The sequence below is a fragment of the Sus scrofa genome, chromosome 16 (genome assembly GCF_054392235.1).
Source record: "Sus scrofa isolate SSC_HxYL_T2T_F1_AM1 chromosome 16, Sscrofa_HxYL_maternal_Yorkshire_Landrace_v2.0, whole genome shotgun sequence".
NCBI classification, from domain to species: Eukaryota; Metazoa; Chordata; class Mammalia; order Artiodactyla; family Suidae; genus Sus; species Sus scrofa.
The window spans coordinates 76,290,074-76,317,951 of NC_139398.1; the positions used below are offsets into that span (position 1 = coordinate 76,290,074).

Consider the following 27,878-nt stretch of genomic DNA (forward strand, 5'->3'; position numbering starts at 1 on the left):
TGTATGCCTGACTGTGGATATTTCACTTTCTGCTCCCATCCATCTATGAGTGAGTACCTATGAGCTAGGCAGTATTGTTGTATATTTGAGTGTTACTAGTAATACACACATGTTCATTTATCATCTCCCCAGGGCTGTGTCTGCATGACTGTGCACTTGGGGGGGGGGTGCATGGAGCACAACGGGGGAGGGGGGTTTGCATGGACCACTAATAGCGTGTTTCTGGAATCCCGATGTTAAAGGAATAATGTGGCAGAGGGTGCTTTGCCCTTCATCTCATCCTGTTTGACTTCAGAAGAAACCTAGATTTTACTTTGGGGTGCTCTGGCATACAGCTGCTGGATCCTGTCCTGAACTCATCCTCCTGGGTGACCTCTCCTTGGCCTTCCTTCTTCTCTAGTCTTTGGAGCCCAGGGAGGCTGCCTGTATTGTCTCTAAGCACTTTGGCCATGATGTCAACCCAAAGAATTGAGCATCCCATCTCCTTCCTTTTTCCCCACCCCAAAGTCATTTCCTCTTAGTTCACTACCTGGGATTTTGATGCCTATGTTCCTTCTGCATTATTGATACACAGAGAGAGAGAGAGAGAGAAAAAAGGAACTTCTTGAAATTCCCCCAGAAGGTTTTGAGAGTTGTTTTCAGTGTTGCAACTTGGAACAAGTCAGTTTCTAGTTTAAGTTTCCATCAGAAAGCTTAGTAGGAGCAGGGTATATAAGGTCCAATAGTAGCAGCAGCAGCAGAAGCAACAACGGTTTCAGACACGACGAACTCTGCAGCCTGACCAGAGCAAGGTAAGCACTTCCCTAGGCCCTGCCACCCCTTCCACAGGCCCGTAGTCTGTCCAGGGGTGGACACCATTCGTGTGCTACCCCTGTACCAGGCATCGTGGAGTGTGTGGACTCCTGAAAGCATTACTTTCTGGGACACTAGTGAAAAGTCAGTGCTTTGGGGATTCATGTATAAAGTATTAGTTTTAAAAGTCAACTAATAATAATTGTATACTAAGGTCTGTGGACAAACGCATATTTTATAGAAAAGTTTGTCTTGTTTTAAAGTGGTATGTATGTAAAAGTGTGTTCCTTAATATTAATACTCACCAGTTAAGGGATGGTATAGTAACAGCTTCCCTTATAACTACAAACTTTTCAAAAGCTTTTCATTCAGTAAATAAGAATGAATTCTATAAATAATTGAATTCATACGTATACCGCATAAGTGAGCATAGTTGGTCCCATATTTGTGACAGGCTTAAGAGCTGTGACAGTCAACTAGACTGACAGCTGGGTTACCCAGATCTTTTGCATTAACTAATCACTTTAAAAATAGAAAGCAACACCAATGTTTAAAACTACTTTCTGAAGTTTTAAAATGTGAGAAGGAAGAAAAATGATAGTCTACTGTACTGGTGTCTTACAGTTACCCACGTAAATTATGTGCGACAATTTTCAGGTTAGAAAAAAAATAACAATCAGGTTAAAATATCATTTTAAGACAAAGATTACTAAACTGGAGCTGATGGCCCAGTTTTTTCAAATAAGGAATTTCAAGATATTAGAAGGAATTTGGGCAGCCTCTTAAGAGTTCATTTTACTGAAATTTTATGATTTCTGCCTATTCACACAGGCTTTAATAATTAATGAAACCCCTCTAGGCTGGACCCTCTCTGCTAGACTCTGGAATAAGACAGACATAATTTCTGCCATCAGAGAGCTCAGTATGGTGGGAAAGAGAAACATGAAAGAAGTAACTCTAGGGGGAGTACCCCTCATGGTGCCGCAGAACGAATCCAACTAGGAACCATGAGTTGCGGGTTCGATCCCTGGCTTCACTCAGTGGGTTAAGGATCCAGTGTAGCTGTGAGCTGTGGTGTAGGTCACAGACACCATTCAGATCTGGCATTGCTGTGGCTGTGGTGTAGGCTGGCAGCTGTAGCTCCAATTCGATCCCTAGCCTGGGAACCTCCATATGCCGTGGGTATGGCCTAAAAAGACAAAAAAAAAAAAAAAGAAGTAACTACAGGATTTCAGTTGTAATCAGCCCCATGAAAGGAGGAATGGTGCTCTAAGAGGAAACAGCTGGGAGTCCTGACTTCATCAGGGCACCAATCTGGATACTTTATGTTAATTACTTCACTATCTTTTCATTACAACCAGCTGCCCATTTTGCAGATTAAAAGTATGGGGCTCAAAGAGGTCAAATGATTCCTCCAGAGTCACACCACCAACAAGTGGCAGAACTGGGATGCCAGCGCAGGTCTGCCTGTCTCTAGAACTGGGACCCTCTGCATGTGCTACTCACACCTCTTATGACTACGTCTTTTTATTTTTAAATAATAATTCGCTTTTCTCATGAAAAAAGTAACAAGCAGAATAAGACTTGAAAAAGGGATGCCCAGCCAAGTGTCACTGGCATGCCCATGTTGGCACCAGTGTTAAAGAGCCTGAACACACCTAAGGGCCCTGTGTCCCTCCTACAAGGATTTCCAGAGTTTAGAAAATGAATGAAATTATTTTAAAATGTTTAATTCTTCAAACTCTCAAACTTAGCATGCCGAAAAAATGTGGGCTGTGGAATAAAACCCAACCACCCTTTCAGATGGGTATTATGTCCATTTTACAGCTGAGGAGACTGAGGTTCAGATTGTAATTTGGCCAGTATCATGAAACTAGCAAGGGGTGGAACCAGAACTGTAGCCCATGGTTTCAGGGGGTCTAGAGAACAGCAGGGCATCTGCATGCTGCTCCCTTTTTGGTTTCCCCTGGGTTTGATTCAGACAGTGACCCACCACCATCTGCCACCTTCTGGCAGTGTCCTGGGGTTTCAAATGTAGGTGATGCAAAGATTGGAGTTGTTTTTAGAACCATCACCATGGCTCCCTTGACCCTGAGGTGGCGTTCACCTGAAATTCTCAGATGCCTCTGACTGAGGCCCAGTGAGGAAGTGCCAGGCACCTAGCCAAAGGGAAACCCCAGAGTTAAGAGAGCATAACGGAATCACCAGGAGGTGCCAGGAATCTCTGTTGCTTCCCATCCCAGAGTGCCGACATCTGGGTTTTGTAGGCCTGTGTAATTGCAGCACCTCTATTTCCTTATCCATCACATACAACACAGAGGAAAATCAGATTTTCCCTTTATCTCTTCCCCTTGGTACAAGCTAACACATGTGATTGGCTTCCATGATTTGTCATCTCCCTGCAGGCTCCCAGCAACCCTTTGAGATGGATATTTGGTCAAAAACTTCAGTCTTGTTCTTCATTTAGCCCAATGGTTTCTGGAACCATGTTCCCAAAGAACACTGGTGCTCTCCAAGATAGGTGGAGGTGTTACAGACTGAAAATAAATAATAATCACTGCTCTCTAATTCACAGGTGGGGTATAGCAAGATGTTCATAAACCCTGGATACTAATCTAGACTGAGTTTCACTCTAAGACGGTGGCTGATTTAGCAGAAAATTATGCATTTCTTTATCTCATGGTGGATAGATCAATATTTTATGGTCTTCTCCCAAAGAGCATCTTGATTTTCAGGGGCTCTGGACCCTGAACATGGATTACACCAATGGATCTCGAAGAATAATCCTCAAACCAGCAATATCAGCTTCCCCTGGGAACGTGGAGGAATGCAGATTCTCAGGCCCCCGCCCCCAAACCTGCTGAGTCAGACATTCTAGGGTCAGGATAGGAGTGGAGGCCAGAAATCTGTGCTTAAGCAATGCCTCCAGACTATTCTGACATATGCTGCAGTTTGAAAACCACTGGTTACATAATGTGGGAGGAAGTAATCTTTGAGTTAGAGCAACTGCAGTCTAAACAGGGAGAGAGAGTAAACCTCTCCAACAAAGCCTAGCCTCATAGCCAGAACTTGAAAGATGTCTTCAGTATTACCTTTCCTCCCTCAGTCCAAGTCCTTTAGGCCTGGGGTTACTCACCACACATACTGCCTTGTGCTATAGCAACACAGGTGTGACGTTTCTCTCCCCAGCTAGAGAGAAGGTATTCAACACACTGACTTAAGAAACATTTGTGGGGAGTTCCTGTTGTAGCTCAGCGGTAAGGAGCTTGACCAGTATCCATGAGGATGCGGGTTCGATCCCTGGCCTTGCTCGGTGGGTTAAGAATCCAGCATTGCCATGAGCTATGGTATAGGTCGCAGATGTAGCTTGGATCCCTCATTGCTGTGGCTGTGGGGTAGGCTGGCCACTGCAGCTCCTTTTTGACACCAGGCCTGGGAACTTCCATTTGCCTCAGATGCAGCCCTCAAAAAGCAAAAAAAAAAAAAAATGCGGAATGAAAGTATTTGCACCTGCAAGTCAGGGTCCAGGGTAAAAATCCCTTTTCACTGTCAAATGCTCCAGCTCAGTGCCCTTTATGTAGGAGGTACCAAGTAAATAATATCTAAATGTCAGACCCAACAAACCATGTTCATTCTCTTAGCCTTAAGTTTCTCATCTTGAAAATAAGAGGATTATATCCGCTGGCTGGCTTTAGGTCTCTTTTAGCTCCAGATAGTCTGGGGTTCTCTATTTGGAGATGTTCTCAGCCAGAGACTGGCAGAGAGCTTCTGGAATTCACTGAGTATTAACCTGGCAGTGAAAAGAAGGAAGAGGAAGATAAAGATCAAAAACAATGTACGATAGAATGTGAATATGGTTTCCAAAGGTGACTGCGTAACTATTAACATTCTCTCCTCTTCTTGCTTTTGTCTTCTCCTCTGTTTCTCCTCCTCCTGCAGATGCACCTTCAGCAGCTGGTTGTCTCCTGGTTTTCCCTGGTTTGGCTGGCATCTCCCATCGTGGCCATATGGGAACTGGAGAAAAATGGTAACTAGCCTTTCCTAATTCTCTACAGAGGCCCAGCATCTAAGCCAGGACTGTCAGGCAGTCCCTGTTGGGAAGTCAGACTGCAGTGGGCAGGCCTGCACTGGGGCTTCCGAATGAGAGCCATCACTCCGGGAAAACATGGGTCCATGTCCTTGCTTCACCCTTGAGGGTACCTATATTGTTTGGCTTCCACATTCCATACCAGAGAAGGAGGTTTTTGTTGACTGTGGTTGAAGAAGGGATGTGGACTTTGCCAGTCGTACTAAAACCAGCTGTATCATATGATTAAGATTCCAGAGTGAAGGATTTGAAATGTTTAAGACCTATGTCCTATCATCTTCCATTCCAGCACAAATTATCACCCCCTCAGTTGGCACCGAGATGGCTTAGCTCTGGCCAAGCACTTTGGGGAAAGCATGGACTTTAGATTCACACTGACAGGGGTTCCAGTCTGATTCTAACACTTATTGGTTATGTGATTTTGAGCTGGGTCACCTCTGGGCCTGAGTTCCCTTGACTGTAAACTGAAGATTACAAAATAATACCTACTACATGGAAATTTTTTTTTTTTTTTTGGCTTTTTGCCATTTCTTGGGCCGATCCCTTGGCATATGGAGGTTCCCAGGCTAGGGGTCGAATTGGAGCTGTAGCCGCCGGCCTACGCCAGAGCCACAGCAACACAGGATCCGAGCCACATCTGCAACCTACACCACAGCTTACAGCAAGGCCGGATCCTTAACCCACTGAGCAAGGGCAGGGATTGAACCCGCAACCTCATGGTTCCTAGTCAGATTCATTAACTATTGTGCCACGACGGGAACTCCTACATGGATTATTAAATGTACTAGAGAATGCAGAAGACAGCAGATGATGAAGTGACAGTAAATGTTAGCGAGTATTATTGTTTGGGTTGTTTAAAATAATGTCTCTGGTGATTCAAGAGAACCTATTTATTACGCCAGTGATCAATAAAAATTATTAGTAGAACAAAAGGTATTATTAGAATAAGAAGTTCCCTCTGTCCTTCTAGTATCTCACACACAGTAAATATGTATTAACGGATTGTGAGCTGGCCTGAAAGACCCTCAGATGTTTCTCATTAAAGCCAACTTAATAATGTTGGTAATTACTATCTTTAATTGTATAATAATAACAGTGACTATTCATTGAGCAAAGCATCTCACAACATCCATAAGAGATAGGGAATATTTGCACCCCATTTTACAGATGTTAAAAATAGAGGCTACAGAGATTAGGTAACTTACCCAATTTCACATACCTAGTAAGGGTGGAACAGGAACTTGATCCCAATTGTCTTGCTTCAGTGCTTATGCTTAAGGTATTTGAAGATGGTTTTACAAGAAGGACATGAAGCAATTGTTTCCTCTGTCCTTGGACAGCTGAGCAAGAGGAAATAGTTATACACTTAAAATGAAGACATTTGGCTGATGATCAGAAATGATCTTTCAATAGTGAGGAGGATACAACACTAACATGCCTGAAAAAAATTGGGGGCTATTCCTCCAGTCTTAAGAATTTCTGGAAGAAGGCAGAGCAGGTGTCTCTGCTCTGCCCCAGGAGGGTTAGAGAGTTCTAGACCCTCCCCTGAAAAAAGATAAAGGCCTGAGTCAGATGATTATACCAGATCCCTTCCAACCCTGGGATTTTTCGTGAGCTCAGGAGTGTTGGCCTTTGCATAGTCCACCCCCAGTTACTTCTGATTTGGTAAACCACAAAAACCGCAGAGAGCAATGCAAGAAGCACGGAGACGGCTTCCAATTGTGGAGGTACAATGAGATGCAGTCCAGCACAGGTTCTAGACCTGCCTCTTCAGGCTGCCTTCACAGCTGTTTCCCCTGCCCTTGGGCAAGGGTCTTGGACGGCTTCTGAGTCTTAGTTGTGACAGGAAAATGGCCATGCTGTTCAGTCACCCCTGGGACAGAGAAAAACGAGAGAAAGCCAAAAGGTGCCACGTGGTCTTGTGGCAGCAAAGCTGGCGATTTTGAGAGTTGGGCCCCAGGCGCTTTGTACCTCTATCTCTGTTACCCACTCAGTTACAAGTCCCTTTGATGTCAAGTGTAAACTTGACTTTCCACAGCATTTTACATTTGGATGCCAATCACCAGAGCCACCAGTTATAGGGCCTTTAAGGGCACTGTGTCAAGCTCTTATGTGAATTAGCTGGTGTTATTCATATATCCACCTTCTGGAACAAGTACTAGTATGTTGCTTATTTTAAAGATGATGACACTGAAACAGTAATTGATTGCCTTACTCAAAGCCACAGGCTAATACAAGAGATAAGACTAAATCTAAACCCAGACCTGTGTGACTCCAAAATCTAGGCTTTTAACCACTGTGACTCTCAAACTAGAGTGGGTTTCAAAATCATCTGGAGAGGAAAAAAACAGGTGACTGGGCCAGTGTCAAAATTCCTGATGCAGCTGAGAATTTGCAATGCTAACAGAGTCTCACCTGCTGCCTCTGGTAGTAGCTGGATGATCATGCTTTGGGAACCACTGCATTAAACAATTCCATCTAATTAATAATTGATGCATGCATGAATGAAGACTTAATGTGACATACTCTGAAATGGTATTCTTCACGTGCCAGTTTAGATACTAGTGTTGAAGACCCAATGCCAGGCTGCAAAGACAGAAGATCTGAGATACAGCTCTTGTGTTTCTAACTTGATGTAACCTTGCTTAACCTCATGGTCTCGGTTCCCTTCTCTATAAAATGGGAAGACTAGGATCTGCTGCATTGCCTCATAAAAATGTAAAATAGCTTAAAAAAAAAAAAAACAGAGAATGAAAATCTCCATTGGTGAGTTCCATGCAGTAGGGAACTAAATCCTTAAATCCCCATGGAAAATTGGAAGGCAATTTCTCTGAACAGTTGTCTGACCATTGGTCTGTGAATAACAATAACAGCTAATGCTGAGTGGCAGCTACTGTGCTAAATGTTTTACCTGCTTTTTTAATTTAATCCTCACAACCTAATCTATGAGGCAGAGACTATTATTATTGCCATTTTACAGATGAGGAAACTGAGGTGATTAAACATCTTTCTCCAATTCCCCAGCCAGCTAGTGGGGACAGTATGTCAGTGCTGGTCTATCTTTTTCAACACTTAGTTTCTATGAAAGTGAATTGTGCTGGAAGCTTCTCATCTCCACCAGGCCTTCAGGAAGGAATACTATGCTGTTTTCATTTTTTGGTGTGTGAAGGCTTCCCTCACCAGCCAGCTAATCAGAGGTTAATTATTAACGGCAGCCTAACCGTAATGAGTCCATGAACAAAATTAAACTCTGCTTCTGTCTTCTACAACCTTGCACCCAAGTGGGGCCCAGTTCCCTGGGATGATCTCAGTAAGCATTAGCTGTTTTGATCAAGTTTGTGCTTCAGCTGTGCAGATGCCCAGGTGGTCAAAAAAACACAGTCGGGGAGTTCCCGTTGTGGCTTAGTGGTAACAAACCTGACTAGTATCCATGAGGACTCCAATTCGATCCCTGGCCTCACTCATCGGGTTAAGGATCTGGCTTCACCATGGGCTGTGGTGTAGGTCGAAGACGAGGCTCGGATCCATCGTTGCTGTGGCGTGGGCGGGCAGGTGTAGCTCCAGTCTGACCCCTAGCCTGGGAACTTCCGTTTGCCGCATGTGCAACCCTAAAAAACAAAAACAAAAATCCTGGAGTTCGTGGAGCTTATAGCCTGACCCCCAATCCCTGTGCTCTCCAGTTTATGTCGTAGAGTTGGACTGGTACCCCAATGCCCCTGGAGAAATGGTGGTCCTCACCTGCAACACCCCTGAAGAAGACGGCATCACGTGGACCTCAGACCAGAGCAGTGAGGTCTTGGGCACTGGCAAAACCCTGACCATCCACGTCAAAGAGTTTGGAGATGCTGGCCAGTACACCTGTCGCAAAGGAGGCGCAGTTCTGAGCCAGTCACTCCTGCTGCTTCACAAAAAGGAAGATGGAATTTGGTCCACTGATATTTTAAAAGACCAGAAAGGTAATTCCATTCCCTTGGATGGTGTCAATTTTCTCTTTTGCTCCAAAAGAGATTGAAAAAAATAAAAATTTAAAAGGCAAGACATAATTATGTAGTTAAAGAAATAATATCAAGTCTCCTACTGAAACCACCTGAAATCTACATTTTCCTTTGCTTTGTTTTTCCTTTGCTGGACACTTTGGGTTATTAGCCATCAAAATCTCATGTTGAGTTCATGGGGATTGCATGCTTTTCCTGCTGTTCTTTTTAAATAACAGTGACATTACTGGATGGCGAATGGAAGTTAACGTGCATAGTGCATAACTCAGCACTGGGCTGACAGCCTTGAAAAAACTTAATACCTCCTTTCGATATGTAGTATACTCTACAGAATCAGCATCCTGTTGAGACAGTCCCAGTCTTTGCTGAACCACCTTCAAGGAGAACAGCAGCATTTTCCAAGGAAATTAATGGATTATCTTCGCTATTCAGTGGCCTGTGATTCATCGCAATAAAAATCTTCATAATTTTAAAAGAAAGAAGACCCCTAAACACTGAATTTTTGTTCTTTTCAAATCCAGAGCCCAAAAACAAGAGCTTTCTAAAATGTGAGGCAAAGAATTACTCCGGACGTTTCACCTGCTGGTGGCTGACAGCAATCAGTACTGATTTGAAATTCAGTGTCAAAAGCAGCAGAGGGTAAGTGAAACCACTCAGCATTCTCCTAGAACTTTCTCACTCAGAAAATAAGGGCAGCCTAGCAATGGTCTATCAGTTAAGGGAGAAAATAAAGGCAAACCTATTTTTTTTCAACACCCACCCCCCACCCCCACACATACGCCCTTGCCTAAATTAGGGAAAGAAGATGGAGATTTAAGCTAATTGCCTGAACAAATGTATGCATTAGGGCAGGACGTTATTGGGTCCTGGGAATAGCCTCTGCTGTGCTTGAACCCACTCATCCAAACTGCCTGGCGATGGTTCATTAAGGCTCATGGCACCACCGGGAAGGATAGAAGGAGAGATCGAAGCTAGGAAGGACTTGCCAGAATTGCCCCTCTAGTCAAAAATAGAAACAAGAGCTCTAGGGCATAGGTCCTGAAAGCCCTGAGGCAGACTCCAAAACTCTGTGAAGCCTCTAGAAATTTTTCCAAGACCACTGCAATTCCCTTTTTCTTCTGCTGACACCACTAATCTGAAGTTCACTGTTTGTCCAGTGCACTTGGGCTTCCCCAGAGAAACCCGTCCCCAGGGATACAGAACCTACACTAGCCCCTCTAGGTGACTTCCTTCCCTCTCATCTAAGCTCCCAAACAATGTAGGACAACAGAGCGAACCCTAGGTGACTATCCTGGCCCGGCCACTATTTAACAGAGTAAATTAACCTTGGAGGTCTTACTTTTTCATCTTTAAAATGAAAATGCTTACTAAAGAAATGCTTGTACAGGTGCACAGACACGTAGATGCAAGGGTTACTGTGATGTTCTTGGTAATTAGCAGGGCACGGGTTAAATGAACTGTGGTGCATGACACCCCAGCTTAATACGCAGTCTCAAATCATGGAGCAGTCCCCATAATGTGTTCAGAAGGGGGAACATGGTTGTTTATAAATATATATATATGCATATATATATAAAATATAATTATTGCGTATATAAAAATTAATTTATTTACAAATATATAACTGCATATATGTATAAATGTATTTATTTAGTTTTATATATAGAGATCCTAGTCATAAATCTATCTGTATATATATATACACAATATGTGTACGTGTGTGTATACACATGTGGCTATATGATTGATTGCTTTAAGCAATCAGAGAATAATGTCTGGGATTATTGTTAATGTCGAATACAATAAGCTGTCAATAGCATTTCTATCTATGGAGTTAGATTAGCGTTAAAAAAGGAATTTGGGTTAAAAGAGGCATACAAATTTCATTTATAGACATCTTTTTAAAATTTTTTTCTAATTGGTATATATTGATTTTTGCAATTAAAATCAGGAAAAGAAATGGCTATTTTTAATAAGGAGATCTAACCAGGAACTTTGGCTCTAAAAATGTTCGGATTCATTTCGGCCAGAGGCACGTAAGTGCAGAATGGTTTCTAAACATTTGTATTACCTAGAGGCAAAGCCTGTTCTCATGGAAAGGACATGAGAACAATCCCCTTGAGAAGAACCAAACCAGTTGGAGAAATCGTGTCCTCAGATGGCCGTCTGGCTGCCACTGCTAGGGATTCACCTGCCAATGAGGGATACAGGATAATGCCTCTTTGATTTCAGCTCCACTGACCCCCGTGGCGTGACATGTGGCACGGCAACGCTCTCAGAGGACCTCGGGGAGTATAAGAAGTACAGAGTGGAGTGTCAGGAGGGCAGTGCCTGCCCAGCCGCTGAGGAGAGCCTGCCCATTGAGGTCGTGCTGGAAGCTGTTCACAAGCTCAAGTATGAAAACTATACCAGCAGCTTCTTCATCAGGGACATCAGTGAGTTTGCTGGATTCTATGTGCTTAATAAGGTTTAATATCCGTCATAGGTTCACAGGGCCCCACGCGCTGGAATGAGGGGTTTACGTGCTTTATCTCATTTATTGTGCACCCGCCCCCCCCAAGATCATTACGCTGTAGATACAATTACCTGCATTTTAAGGAAGAGGAAATTGAGTCCTAGCTGGGTTCCACCGCTTGCTGCAGACCTCACAGCTCGCAATTCAGATCTGCCCCCACTAGAAATAGCAGACTCTTGATGACACTTCTATTCTGCTGCCCACGCATCTTCTGTGATGAATCCAAGAGCAGTCCCTGAAGCATGCTATTTATATGCAGGACCTGAGCGTCCCCCTACTAATTGCAATTATTCCCAGGTAATGTTTCCCTAGCATTTGAAAAAGACTTTTTATTGGAATACAAACCCCTCCAAAATGGACATCTATTTTAATTGGCAGATGGAGATTTTGCCACTTGTCATTTCCTTTACTATCTATCCACTCAACAGGCATCATGAAATAAGAGGTGATCGAATCACAGAACCTGCTCTAGCATTTGTGGGGAGACTACCTTTGGTGGGAAGGAGAGGGTGGGATCTTTTTTTGGGGGGAGGGGCCACACACATGGCATATGGAGGTTCCCAGGCCAGAGGCTGGATCAGAGCTGTATCTGCCGGCCCACACCACAGCCACAGCAATGCCAGATCTGACCTTCATCTGCAACCTACACCACAGTTCATGACAACACCGAATCCTTAACCCACTGAGCAAGGCCAGGGATCAAACCTACGTCCTCACGGATGCTAGTCAGATTCATCTCCACTGATCCACGATGGGAACGCCAAGGGTGGCGTCTTGTGCACACAGGGTGGTGAGGGAAGGTCTCTGTGAAGAGGTGGCACTTAGCTGAGTCCTAAAGAAAAGATGTCATCGTGTTAAGAACAGAGGAAAGAATATTTATGGAGCATTGTGCTAGGAGCCTTGGTCTTTGTGAAGAGAGGTGCTGGGTCCAGAGAGCCCAAGCCTGTTCCGTGGACGGTCCCCACCCCTGACCTTTCTGGAAGAAGGCACACTACTTGAGGATAGTCTGTTGACCCTCATGGCTTCCCTTTCCGTGCACAGTCCAATGGCTGCCACCTAATGGGGGATTTTAAGAGAATACCTGAGTGCCCCAAGCATAGAGACAATTTGGCTATAACTGCTATTGGACAAGGCAGTGTCAGATTCCATGAAAAGACTAAAGAAAGAACACTAAGTGAAAAATCCCTCATCTTGCCCCCAGTGAAAGGCTCGGCCCAGTTCCAAGTTTGGGGCAAAGAGGGGGTTTGATTACAGAGAGGGTGACCCTTCACTGCAAGTCCAGATGTGAGGGTCTTGTTGACTCTAAGAACTTTCCTCCAAGCAGAGGTGGTTCTGCCACCAGGGCCCGTATGATTGGGCAGTGACGAGAAGGATTCTGAGCCTAAAGGAGGCGGCCGTGGTGAATGCTGCCTCCCAGGGCACCAACAAGAGCGCCAGCCAGCGGGGGTTCCTCGCATCTGCTAACCACGTGCTTGGGGAAGCTAAGTATCTATAATGTGGACTCAGAGCTGGTCGGAGGTGAAAGTGGGATCAAAAGCCAGAACCACCTCATTCCAAGGCCCCCTTGGGAAAATAAAGGGTGTTTCTCTCTCTTCCACAGTCAAACCAGACCCTCCCAAGAATCTGCAGCTGAATCCATTAAAGAATTCTCGACACGTGGAGATCAGCTGGGAGTACCCTGACACCTGGAGCACCCCACATTCCTACTTTTCCCTGATGTTTGGTGTTCAAGTTCAGGGCAAGAACAAAAGAGAAAAGGTACGATGTGATTCAGGGGCCATCTATTCTGGGGTCAGCTTTATGCATGTCCACATCTAGGGGAAGATTAATGATGATAAGAACAGCCAATGTTTATTTGACACTTTCTAGGTGCCTGAAACACTGCTAAGGGCTTCACAGGTATATCTCACTTAATCTTCACAGTTACTCCAGAAAGACAGGCCGTGTTATTTGTTCCCTTTCACTAGCGATGATATTTAAACTCAGAGAGGTTAAGGGAGTTGCCTAAGGCCACCCAGCCAGGAAGTGGCACAACCAGGGCACAACCTCAGTCTCCAGGACACCAAGACCATGTACCTAACCTCCCTACTGCCACCAGTATGGCTGATCATTAATTCTTGCTCTCAGAACTTGTCCTGGCATAGGACATCTGGGCTCAAGGAGCCTAATATTATTTCAGATGAATGAATATAATGGATGACAGAATATTCCTACTCTCTCTCAGCCAAAAACAGATAATTCCCAGCTGTTCCACATTTTGTGAAATTATTTTATTTTACAAAATGTTGGTGTTTACATAGGCTATGGCAGTGGCTTTCAAACTTCCTTACCTGAACCTTCCTTAGAGGCCCTTTTATAAAGCCTGAGTCTCCTTGGACCCAGGTTTTAGAAATAACTGGATAAAGGGTGTAATGGTTAGCCTATGGCAGAATTCAGTGATCCAGTCACTTCCTAAGAATTTTTTTGTGGGGTAGGGAAAAGCTATTCTGGAGTATATGTTACCTAAATATTATTCAAAACCTGCATAGATACTTTCCCATGTAAGATCTGTATCATTCATAGGTAGTATTTATAGCACACTTTCTACATGGTTAAATACTTTGCTACTTTAAATTGTACAACTCTGTGAAGAAGTGGTGATTATTACCCCTCTTTTATAAATGAGAAAACTGAGAATACAGAGCCTAAGACATTTTCCTGTGGCCAGAGAGCTAGCTAATAAGTTGCAATGCCTGGGATAGAACACGAGTTTTCTGATAAAAGGATCAGGATATGGTATTTCAGAATATCCAGGGGACAGCTAGAGCAAATCTGTCTCAGTCCCACCACTGGCCTGGACTAGGTGAGTCCACATGGGGCCCAGGCAAGGCAGCTGTGCTAGAAAGACGAAAGCTGGACCCAACACTTTATCCCTTAGATCTTACAAAGTAGAAAAACTGAGTCTCTGTTGAGAGCTTCTGTCAGTAGATAGTGCAAATTCTACACACACACACACCCCAATGAATCACAAGTGAGGTGCCCCAAGACCAAGGTGTGGTTATATGGGGAGATTTGTGCTTTGCCAAAATATGCCCAGTCCATCTTAAGACTGTGTTCCCAAAGATTTCCCTCTCCTTTGCAGAAAGATAAACTCTTCACGGACCAAATCTCAGCCAAGGTTACATGCCACAAGGATGCCAACATCCGCGTGCAAGCCCGGGACCGCTACTACAGCTCCTCCTGGAGTGAATGGGCATCTGTGTCCTGCAATTAGGTGAGCAGGCCCATGAGGTCCAGCCCAGACCTTACATACTCAGTGTACCCACATGCAGGACAATGGTGGGGATGCTGCAGGACAAGAAAGGGGGTATGGAGTGCCCAACACACAGTTGCCAGGGCAGAAACATACATTGGGTCATGAACAGATATTTAGTTGATGACCATATTATTCCATGCCCTATGCTGGGCACAGGGACACACAGGTCCTGCCCTTCTAGAAGGGAAGGCAAACAGAAGTAGCCAGAGGTCAGAGCATGGGTGGCCTGCAAGCTGTTCCCAGGAATGAGAATCTTAGCTGGGGATCCCTGGGGGCTATTCAGCAAGCATGGTACCAGCAAAATCAGTCACATAAGGAAGGGCTGGACCCTTCTGATATGGAATCCCCAAACCCAATTGCCACAGATAATGTGTTATCTGACAAAGAAGGGTTTGCTGCTGAATTTCGAATCCATATAGACTTTCAGCTTTCTTTTTCAGGTTCTAATCTTGGGACAAAACCATGGAGGAAAAGTGGATTATGCTAAATTGTTAAAAGACATGATGGAGCAGACCCCTCCCCCAAAGATATTTTCTACCAACTTGCTTTTTTTTAGGATTATAAAGATGTCTTTGCTGTATTTTATTATTTAAATGTTAAATGTCCACTGAAACAATCAACTAATTTATTTATAGGCTTTCCAGCTAGCAGATCACAGCTGACTTTTATGTTATTTAAATATTTAAGTAATTTATGTATTTATTAATTTATTACTATTATTTAACATGTGTGTGCCAAGATGTATGTTTCATATACTCATGACCTGATTTATGAGGAATGGGCCTTATTATGCAAAATGTGAATGTATGTGTTATTTATACTGACAATTTTTCAGTCTAGCCTGCAAGTGCCCTCAGTAAGAGTAAGAACAGTAAGAACATAATGTCCTAATTCCAGTGCCACAATACATTTTTGATGGGTGGGAACACAAGAGATAGTTAAATGAGGCATGGAGACCCAAACTCTTTGAGGAGGTCCTGGAGAGTACATGTTAGTTCCTGTGTCCATGAAAACTTCCTTGAAGGGGTGGTGGTAATTCAGGGCCACTGGTACCTCTAGGCAAGTTTAGCCTTTAGATACCTGAACGTAGAGCTAAAAAAATGATGATTGAAATTGAAATTCAACTTCACTCCCCACCCCCTTCTATCTGTAAGACATAGGAGAGACATGATAAGTCTCTGGAAAGTAAAAAGATCTTATGATTCAAGACAGAAGACAAGTGTAGTTATGGTTAAGGACATAAAATTGTCAGAATTGCTGGTTGCTCCTTAATGCCACATGAAGAAGCAGACAGATGTGGAGGAAAAAGGCCAAGAATTTCTTACTTGTCAGCATGGGGGAACATAAGAAGCAGATGTGACCAGAAAGTGCCTAGCCATTAAAATGCTACTTTTAAGTAATGAATGTGCTTCCTGTAAAGTGATTCCATTTGTTTTCTGTTTACTTATTTATTTTTATATTCTGATGGTATACAAATAAAATATAATTCTTCTTTGCAATAATATTTTGTTGAGCTTCCTCAGTTGACTGGATATCCTGTCCCCACATTTACCAGGACTGCAGTGTTTTTCCACAACCACTGAAACTCTGGCCCCTCCTTGACACAATTTCATTTTGAGTTTTGCAGAGTGTCCCTTTCCCTTTATAGCATCCCCAAAGTCAGTGTCTCGCTGAGCTCAGGTGGTGTCCCTGTGTTCCAACAACAAGGGACTCTGCAAAGGCGCTGAACTGCATTAAGCCCCTTCGGGGACTGGATACCCTTGTTTCTTTCACCTTTGAACCTAGAATTGACTCTACTCATTTCCAAAGCATCATGAAAAAAAATACCGACCTGGTAGAGCTATGTGCAGCCCATCCCTGTAGGGTCAGCTCATGTTTACTGAGGCTTCGCCATGTGTCTGGACATAAGATAGGCCTCGGGGTTGAGGAAGTCTGAAAAACCTCAGGTTTCCACCCCCAAACAGTGCCCACTCCTGGCACAGCTTATGAGACTGGGATGAAAAGTCAACTTCAATACCACCCAACACTAAAATGCTCAGTGTATATGGTACCCTGGGGTGAGAATGAAGAACAATTGTGTAACCTGGAGTCACCCAGGAAGGCTTGATAGAGAAGGGGAGGTGCTCACTCTGGGCTCAAATATTCCTGCCAATTCCTCGTGGTGTCTCCCATGGAAAGTGCAACTGGTGGGACCAGAGAGAGTGGTGTCCATGCTCTGCTATCTTCAAAAGCTAAGTGCACCCATTCAACTTCCTCGAGGTGGCAAGGTAATTAGAATAGGGATGTTCGTTTACACTCTTTATTTTACGTGTCCCCTGAAGCCCTCGCTCCACTCTGCTCTTGTCCTACAGGGATGGTGTGACGTTTCTGTCACCCTCATCCAACTTTTGAAACATACCATCTTGGGTTATAAGGTTTCACATGGTTCGTTAATAACGACTATGTATCCTCCTCAAGGCCTTTCATATAGAGACACCAAAACACTTAATGGGCACTTAATGATCACACTAACTAAGAAAAAAGTAATCATACTTTATAAGCACAAAACCTGGGAACCTGTCCCAAATTTATGGCCAGGTTGGGGCACCACTCAGGTGTTCCAACTCCCACCATGCCCAGTGCTTTACTAACAAGACCGCTTAGCAGTTGATTACTTTCAGTTACATGTAAGCAATGGACAGAGTTTCTCTTTGAAAAGATATTCTCCAGGACAGTCCATTCTATTGGGAAACTAGCCACTACAAATGTATCAAATGTCCTAGGAGAAGACCTCAGAGCTGGGAACCAGGAGACTGAGCCCTGGGCCTGGCCAGCCCTCCTACATGACCATCTGACCCTCGTCAGAGCACTGGACACAACCTGCTAGTTGTCCAATCAGTTCTCACTCCCACCTGCCTTCTCCCTCTTCAGCTCAAAGGTTGGGAGCTAAGTAATCACTTCTCCATTGGCCCCAGCTGCCCTGCAAGGCCATAAGACCCGGTTCTGACTCGTGAGATATAAGAAAATTCTCAAGGAGGGGGGGTTCTCCTGATAAAAGACTGAGCTATGGCTGGCATCTCCCCTCCTCTCCTTGAATGTCAGAAGTCTTAGAGGACACCTTGCACCCGGAATGGAACCACCATGCAAAGATTATGAACATAAGAAGATGCTGGGACCCTAATGACATCATCAAAGGGTTGAAACAACTTCCGTAACTACCTACCCCAGACTTCTCATGTTAGAAAAACAGACCCATATATGTGGTTTTAAAATTGTGGCAAAAAACACATAACATAAAACTTGCCATTTTTAAGCACAGAGTTCAGTGATATTAACTACAATCACATTGTTGTGCAACCATCACCACCATCCATCTCCAGAATTTTCTTTTCTTTCCAAACAGACTCTGTACCCAATAAACATTAACTCTCCATACTTGTTTTTTAAAAAGAAAATGAATAAACTGAAAATTAAATAAAGTCATTTTCCTAAACATTCAGATCCTCATCTATGAGAGGCTGTTGGCCAAGTCAGACAAAGCAGCCAGGCCAGCCAGGATAGAACTGGCATCAGAAAATCTGGTTGTGAAAATACTAGCAAACCACATCCAACAATACATTAAAAGGATTGTACATCATGATCAAGTGGAATTTATCCCAGGGATGCAAGGGTTCTTCAATATCCACAAATCCATCAGTGTGATACACCACATTAACAAACTGAAGAATAAAAACCATATGATCCTCTCAATAGACGTGGAAAAAGCCTTTGACAAAATCCAAGACCCATTTCTGATTAAAAAAACCCTCCAGAAAGTGGGCATAATGGAAACCTACCTCAACATGATAAAGGCCATATATGACAAACCCACAGCAAACAGCATTCTCAATGGTGAAAAGCTGAAAGAATTCCCGCTGAGATCAGGAACAAGACAAGGATGTCCGCTCTCGCCACTACTTTTCAACATAGTTTTGGAAGTCCTAGCCACAGCAATCAGAGAAGTAAAAGAAATAAAAGGAATCCAAATTGGAAAGGAAAAAGTAAAACTATCGCTATTTGCAGATGACATGATACTATACCTAGAGAATCCTAAAGACGCTACCAGAAAATTGTTAGAGCTCATCCACGAATTTGGCAAAGTCACAGGATACAAAATTAATACACAGAAATCGATAGCATTTCTATACACTAACAATGAAAGAGCAGAAAGAGAAATTAGGGAAGCAATCCCGTTTACCATCACATCCAAAAGAATAAAATACCTAGGAGTAAACCTACCTAAAGAGACAAAAGACCTGTACTCTGAAGACTATAAGCCACTGATGAAAGAAATCAAAGATGATAGAAATAGATGGAAAGATACACCATGCTCGTGGACTGGAAGAGTCAATATAATCAAAATGACTATACCACCTAAGGCAATACACAGATTCAATGCAATCCCTATCAAATTACCAAGGACATTTTTCACAGAACTCAAACAAAATATTTTCAAGTTTGTCTGGAAGCACAAAAGACCCAGAATAGCCAAAGCCTTCCTGAAAAAGCAAAATGGAGCTGGAGGAAACAGGCTCCTGGACTTCAGACTATACTACAAAGCAACAATCATCAAAACTGTATGGTACTGGCACAAAGACAGAAATATAGATCAGTGGAACAGGATGGAAAGCCCAGAATTAAACCCACGCACCTACAGCCAACTCATCTATGACAAAGGAGGCAAGGATATACAGTGGAGAAAGGACAGCCCCTTCAATAAGTGGTGCTGGGAAAACTGGACAGCCATGTGGAAAAGAATGAAATTAGAACACTCCCTAACACCATATACAAAAATAAACTCCAAATGGATTAAAGACCTAAATATAAGACCAGACACTATAAAACTCTTAAGAGGAAAACACAGGCCAAACACTCTCTGACATAAATGATATCAACATCTTCTCAGATCCACCTCTTAGAGTAATGATAGTGAAAACAAAAATAAACAAATGGGACTTAATTAAACTTAAAAGTTCCTGCACAACAAAGGAAACCCTAAACAAAACGAAAAGACAACCCACAGAATGGGAAAAAAATCCTTGCAAATGAAGCGACTGACAAGGGATTAATCTCCAAAATTTATAAACACCTTCTGCAGCTCCATACCAAAAAAAAAAAAAAAACCATCAAAAAATGGGTAGAAGATCTAAACAGACAGTTCTCCAAAGAAGACATACAGATGGCCGAGAAACACATGAAAGGATGTTCAACATCACTCATTATTAGAGACATGCAAATCAAAACCATGATGAGGTACCACCTTACACCAGCCAAAATGGCCATCATCAAAAAGTCTACAAATAATAAGTGCTGGAGAGGGTGTGGAGAAAAAGGAACCCTAGTACACTGCTGATGGGATTGTAAATTGGTACCACCACTGTGGAAAGCAGTATGCAGATTCCTCAGAAAACTAAAAATAGAACTACCATTTGATCTAGCAATCCCACTCCTGACTCACAAAGACACATGTACTCCAATGTTCATTGCAGCACTCTTTTCAACAGCCAAGACATGGAAACCACCTAAATGTCCATCAACAGAGGAGTGGATCAAGAAGATGTGGTACATATACACAATGGAATATTACTCAGCCATTAAAAGGAACGAAGTACCAGCATTTTTAGCAACATGGATGGACCTAGAAATGATCATGCTAAGTGAAGTCAGCCATACAATGAGACGCCAACATCCAATGCTTTCACTGACATGTGGAATCTGAAAAAAGGACAGACTGAACTTCTTTGCAGAACAGATGCTGACTCACAGACATTGAAAAACTCATGGTCACTGGAGGAGACAGTTTGGGGAGTGGGGGGATGTGCTTGGGCTGTGGAATGGAAATCCCGTGAAATCAGATTGTTATGATCATTATACAACTACAGATGTGATAAATTCATTTGAGTAATAAAAAAAATTTTTTTAATAAAAAAAATTTTTAAAAAACCCAGAAAATCTGGTTGTGTCCCTTACAGTTGGCATGGTCCTGGGGAAACCCTGGAGCACTTGATTTCCAGCAGTGCCAGGTAGGGTCCTGGTGATACCCTATGTGCCTGCAGAGAGGTGACCATGTCCAGGAAGCCTGCTCCAAGGGCAGCCGTAGTGTTAGGAGGACTCACATGTTTATGTGAGGTGGGTATGGGGGTGGTCTGGACAAGCAGATCCCATGGGACATACACCTCTGCTGTTCCTTCATTCACTCCATAAACACTGGTTGTGTTATCACTCTGCCTCTGGCACCAGCCTCTACTTTCTGGATACAAGGGTGAACAAGACCTTGCCCTCACACAGTTTCCAGCCTCCAAAGAATTAAGCTTTACGTTCTGAGCACTGGAGGTCATTTCTTGAAGGTTAAGAACATGTGAAATGAGATCATCAGTTTAACATGACTGGCAAAGCGCCTGGTCCACAGTAAGCAGCCAGCACATGGTAACTATTTCCACTGACTCACTCTGTGATCCTGAACAACTTCCTGGAGCACCTCAAACCTCAGTTTTCCCATCTGTAAAATGGGACAATAACAGTTCCTATTTCACAGGGTAGTTGTGAGGATTAAATGGCGTTAACATTTGGAAAATGCCTAGACAATTATCTGACCCACAGACATCCTCAATAAAAATTTACTGCTAATATTCTTATCATGGTACTTTCACCTGAAAGAAGGCTAATTCTAGACCCTGTGTTTTTGGAGGGCGGGGAGACGGAGGAGTCATTGTTAGGAGGCCCTGATGTCTCTAAGAACTGGGTTTGGATGAGGGCATATTAATTAGCCAATGGGGAAAAAAAGAGGCAGCTCAGTCTCCTGAGACTAAAGAGCTCCTCAGTGTAGAATCCCTTTCTTATAAAGAAAATTGCAAAAATATCCCGGTGGGGGATACCAAGACGCAAAGAACCCAGCTCCTTTCTTCAAGGATTGTACAGTCTAGTGAGAGAGAGAAAAGGGGCAAACATGGTGAATATATTAAAATACAGCCTGGATGGCATAAGAGCATGTGCACCCTTAAATATTGCTTTTTACAAAGGCTTCCAGCTCCCAGGAAGAGCTTTTCATTCCCTTTCACCTTCCTGGATACAATAGCGGCATTAAAACTACCAATTCACCTCACCTATAAATCAGACTTTAATCACCTCTTTCTATTTCATTTCAGTACAGCCCCTCTTCCAGGACAGAATCTGTGAGCAAAATGGATTTGGACAAGACTTTCTCCAGAGGGTCATATTATACCAAGAAAATGAATTCCCTCAAGCTCATAAAATGCAAAAATAAAATCAGCATTCAGGAGACCAGGCGTGCATATGAAAAGCCTCCTGCAGAAAGTGGAGTTGATTCGCATTTTCCTTCTCCCAGGCCTGGGTCCTGCATGGTCGTGAGCAGCCTCTCTCCGCGTGGATGCCCCAGTGATAAGCTGCAGGGCTCTGCGGCCCTCACTAGTGTCCCTTCTCCTCTTATAAAGAGCACAAACCGTCCCTCTTCTGCCCTTCGCCCTAGCCACCCCACCCCCATTCTCACCCCCACCCACCCTGGCATCTTCCTTACCTGCTTGCTAACCTGAGCAAGGGGGGCAGTCCAGGGAACTGAGCATTTTGCTCATGGTCCCAGAGTTTGGGAGAGAGGGAAAGTCTGGGGACAAATCTTAGACAGACAACAGTGTCCAGTGAGCTTCATCCTTCCCACACCCACCAGCTGGCACTCATATAGGTAGGATGTAATTACAGTGGCAGCAGGCACTGGCTGGAGAGGGCAGAGCACAGGTATGTACACCTGGCCCAGGCCCAAATCCCCACTCCCGACTGACAGGGATGTGCCCCAGGGCCATTCCTTCATCTCTTCTGCCTCAGTTTCCTCACCTCTGAAACAAGTACGCTGGCAGGGTCACAGCTCCCGGAGAAGCTGTGAGGGATAATAGAGATCAGACTCACAGCACTAGCCAGCACACAATGTTAGTTGCAGCTGCTGTTTTTCTAAACTCAGCCCCCCAAAAGCAATCCTACTGCCACCTCACTGTCCCTCCCCATGGAGATGAGGGCAGGTTTGGGACACGTACATAAGCCTTCCTGTTCTAACTCAGAAATCTATGTCCTCCCACCCACCAGCCCTCTCCCAGGTACACTGCCAGCACACAGCAGTGACATTGCCCCAAATCACAGCACCCAGAATGACATTCTGTTTCAGCAAATCATTGCATGGGTTTCCACTCAACCTTCCAGAACATTCTCCAGTCGCGGCTTGCCCCTTTCTCTGAAATCCCTCTTATTTGCACTTTTGGGGTCCTTAGAGGATAACCAGACCAATAGTCCCCTAACTTGTTTGAGCCAGGATCCCTTCGATCAAATGGAAATCTCAAAGAACTCCCAAGTTACAGAGGGTCTGGGAAGGATGGGTGCCAGTGGGGCTTTAATTGTTTCTACAATGTTCTATTTGCTTACAAAAAGGATGCATTAGCAGATTTCCTGCATAATTAAAAATTAATTTTTATTAAGTCCTATACATAAAACAGACAAAAGTGGAGCTGCTCTGGCTGAATCTTCCCATCTGCTCAGTCCCACCTCCCCATTCACCACTGAGAGGCTTCGGGCCCCACCTCAACACCCCTAAACTCAGCAGGGCACAGTTTGAGAACCTCTAGTTTTCAAGGTGAGGAAACTGAAGGCCAGAGAAGGTCAGTACCTTGCCTGAGCACCTGGAGCCTGATTAATGCCAGGGTCCACACTTGAACTTGGGGCTCCTGACTTCCATTTTGGCAGTTCCCATTCTATTAAGTTATAATTTCCAGAAGACTGCTTTTAAATGAATAGCTGATTGCCAGAGAGAGGATGCATATTAAAACCTAGGTTTCCCAGGGGGAAACCCAACTCCAACATAACCTCATCTTAATTTTTTTTTTTGGCTTTTTAAGGCCGCCCTCTTGGTGTATGGAAGTTCCCAGGCTAGGGGTCAAATTGGAGCTGTAGATGTCAACCTACACCACAACCACAGCAGTGTGGGATCTGAGCTGTGTCTGTGACCTACACCACAGCTCACAGCAACACTGGATCCCTAACCCACTGAGCAAGGCCAAGAATTGAAACCGTTTCCTCATGGATCCTTGTCAGGTTCATTACCACTGAGCCATGACGGGAACTCCCTAACCTCATCTTAATTTCATTACATCTACAGTGTTCCTTTTTCTAAGTAAGGTGACATTCTGAGGGTGTTAGAACTGAGGTTGGGGGCAAGATCCAACCCATAACAGCCAGTATTATTACTGTTAACATCATTATTCTGCTCAATTCAGATGACCAAATAAATCTGCCTATCTTTCCTTTTTTTTAAACTTTGAATTCATTTCAGACACAGAAAAAAAACTAAAAAATAATACAAATTCCCTTATAGCTATTACCCAGTTTCCCTTAATGTTGATAGCATCCATAATCTTAGTATAAGTATCCAAACCAGGAAAGTAACATTGATACAATACTATTAACTGATCCATAGACCTTACCCAGATTCTGCTAATTGTCCCACAAACGTCTTTTTCTGGGACAGAATCTATTCCAGGATCCAACATTGCACTTAATTCCTTCCCCCCATAATTACTTCAAATCCAAGTTCCTTGGTCTTCCTTAATCACTCATCATCTCTCCTTTTTTTTTGGGGCCATGCCAGCAGAGGCAGAAGTGCCCAGGCCAGGAACTGAACTTACTCCAGAGCAGCAACCGAGCCATAGCAGTGACACCACCGATCCTTAACCCACTGAGCTACCAGGGAACTGTTATCTTTACATTTTTTGAAGCGCAGCATTCAGTTATTTTGTCAAGTACCTCTCAATTTGGGTTTGCCTGACATTTCCTCAGGGTTAAGTTGGATTCTGCATTTTTGCCAAGGCTCCCACACAGTGATACTGTGCCCATCTCAGTGAATCACAGAGCTGATGTGCTGCAGCCTCAGGACTGGTGACGTTAACTCTGATTAGGTAGTGTCTACCAGGCTCCTTCACTGGGAAGGTTCTATTTTCTCTTGAAAATCAGTATATCTTATGGAGAGATACTTCGAGCCTATGTTAATAGCCTCTTTCCCATTATACTTTCAACCACTAATTTTAGCATATGGTGATGACACTTGCCTGCAGCAGTTGTTTTGCCTAATGCTGATTTTTTATTTTCATAATTCTTGCCACATTTTTAAATTTGAATTCTCCCATAAAAAGGGTTTCCCTTCTTTGTATACTCTTTTTAATAAATTTGAGGTTATCCAAGGCCAATGAGTTAACTTCCCGGGGTCCTTAGTTACTGCTTGTTGGGTCTGCCCATTTCTGAGGTATTCACTACGTATCTCCATAAAGGAAAAAAACTCCATTATTTTGCATTTAAACTTCATGATTTCAGTTCCCATTAATAGAATCTTTGAGGGAAGTGTGTGTTAAATGCTTTGAAGGGTGAAAGAGGATGTTTAAATGATTCAAGAGAACTGCTTTTATACAATTTAGATGCACCCACTTACACATAAAAATTAATGCTAATTAGATACAATTTTCATCTCTTCATTCAAAGAAATCCCACAGCATTCCAGAAGTCCTTAGTTAGCCTAATGTTATTCTAGGTACTTGAAAACAAAATTGCTCTTCTTATAAAAAAGAAAAACCATGACTTTGTCTTTTATGAAAACATTTATTTGCACTAATAACAGGGCCTGCTTACTCCTCTTTTCAGGTATCCTTCTCCTAATCAATCGGGCATTCATTCAACAACCACTTAACTGAAAACACAGGATGTGTCAGCTTCTTCTCTAAGTACCAGGACCAAAGTGAACAAAAATAACTGAACCCCTGCCCTATAGAGCTTATGGTTTCTTGGGGGAGATAAACTACAAACAAAATAACAAATCCTGTAAGTGGCAGCTGCTTTGAAGAAACATGGAGCAGAGTGAGGGGAGAGAGAATGGCACACAAAGGAACCTCTAGTTCAGACAGTGTGAGCGAAGAGGGATGGTGCCTCAGATGAGGTAGCTGAGCAAAGCCTTGGCAGAGACTGAAAGAAGTGAGGGAGAAGCCCTGTAGTTGGTGTGGAGGTGGGGGTACAGGAAACATTTCAAGAAAAGGAGCAGCAAGTATCCCACTTCTGCTTTAGGGGCAACAACTGCCTCATTTGCCCGTGGGGGTGGTGCTTGTGTCCATCCCCTTTTGCTATACATATTGACAGATTTCTGCTGCTAAGTCTCAAGCTTTTTAACTTCCAACTTACTCTCCCACCACAACTTTTTTTTTTTTTTTTTTTTTTTTTACTTTTTAGGGCCGCGCCCATAGCATATGGAGGTTCCCAGGATGTGGGTTGAATCAGAGCTGTAGCTGCCAGCCTATACCACAGCCACAGTAACACTGTGCCAGGCCAGGGATCAAACCTGCGTCCTCATGGATACTAGTCAGATTTGTTTCCACTGAGCCACGAGAGGAACTCCTCATCTCATTTTGTTGGATAGGACTAATACATACCAAGGAGATAACAATGGATATATCTTAAGGGGTTTTTTTTTTTGTTGTTGTTGTTTGTTTTTTTTTATATCCTTCTTTTGGCTTCGCTGTATTTTTTGAACAGAAACATATGTTATGGGAGTTCCCATCGTGGTGCAGAGGAAACCAATCTGACTACGAATCATGAGGTTGCAGGTTCAATCCCTGGCCTCACCCAGTGGGCTAAGGATCTGGTGTTGCTGTGGCTGTGGTGTAGGCCAGCAGCTGCAGCTCCAATTTGACCTCCTCGCCTGGGAACCTCCATATGCCATGGGTGTGGCCCTAAAAAGCAAAAAAAAAAAAAAAAAAAAAAAAATTAAAAGACCCTTACAGTTGTTTCCAGTGACGGTAGGGGGGCTGTTTAGGGGCTTGGAGGAGGAAAGGATGCTGTGCCTGCTCAGAAAAGTCCAGAAAGTAAAAATATTTTCCAATCAGCCACAAGGCCAAATTAAAGCCCATCCCCTGTCTGCACATGCTCTGTGAGGGACAGGCAGCCTCTCTGTAAGCTCTGGAGGACATGATTTTCTAAGGGTGATTCTAGAGTCTGCAAATGCGTTGACGTACCCTGGCCTGTAAGTCCTGGATCCTTAGACGCAGAACCTGTTATCTCTGATACATGCTGCCATAGGAAATACAAGGCATGGCTGGCCCCCACTTCCCTGCACATATCCCTGGGGTGACCATTTGTGCTTGATCCAGTCCATGGTCTACTCTGTACAAGCCTTCAGTATTCAGTTCCTTGCTCACAAACCACGAGGACCAAGCTTAGGATGCTATCCAGGCACAGAACAGCCTGCTTCGCAAGGTAATGTTTTGGAACAAACTGTGCAGACTTAATCATGCAAAAATGTTATTGTATTGAAGAGGTCAGAATTCAGAGTATGCCCGCCTGGCTCAGCAGCTGAATTTTATTATTACCAGCTCTCAACCCAGCCATTTCCCCTTTGGCAGCCAGCTCTCTCCACCAGGAGGATGGCTCATAAGCGAAGAGGGAGCAGGGTGAAAATGGGGCCTTCTAGGGGCAGATCCCTCCCTCATATCCTCTGCTTTAGCTCCTCTCTAAAGACCTAGATAATGGTATCGATGTACATTTCCTGAGCTGTTTTGCAGAGGCCAAAACCCTCATCAAATGGAAGGATTAACTACCTGATGACCACGAGCTTGGAGCCCCCAGAGCAACTGGCATCTAAGGGTTGATAATGCAACCCCTGTGACATCACTTGGTTACTTCACCATCAACCAGTCAGAGAACTGTGCATGAGCCAATTGCATACCCTCATCTTGCCTTTAAAAGAACTTTGCTGAAACCCATCAGGGAACTCGAGTGTTGAGAACATGAGACGTCCTGGACTCCTTGCTTGACCCCCTGCATTAAACACTGTACTTCCCTTCACCACAACCTGGTGTCGGTAGATTAGCTTTACTGCACAGGCGAGCAGACCCAAGTTTACTTTGGTAACAAAATCAAAAGGATTTAACTGGATCGTGATATGAAAACTCCAAATGTTGTACTTTTCAGAAAAATCCACCATCTGCTTTCAAATGCTTTTGCTATATGTCTTTTCTGTACATAAATAAATTTTGAAATTTAAATCTGAGTAATTTCAATTCTGTAAATTTTGAAACTGAAACCTGTGGGGCCCCCCTGTGTACAAATCCTTTCTGGGTCCTCCATTTCTGGTTTGTAGGAAAT

The 27,878-nt window shown here is 43.6% G+C and overlaps 1 protein-coding gene across 1 annotated transcript; it reads left to right on the forward strand.

Annotated features, from left to right (window-relative positions):
* Nucleotides 1-738: 738 nt before the first annotated feature.
* On the forward strand, nt 739-16,185 carry IL12B (interleukin 12B). The gene is given in 8 exon segments (NM_214013.1): nt 739-791; nt 4,732-4,819; nt 8,560-8,835; nt 9,396-9,513; nt 11,107-11,309; nt 12,990-13,147; nt 14,511-14,642; nt 15,125-16,185. Coding segments are annotated over 6 exon segments (975 nt in total). The 5' UTR covers nt 739-791; the 3' UTR covers nt 15,125-16,185.
* The last annotated feature ends 11,693 nt before the right edge of the window (nt 16,186-27,878 follow it).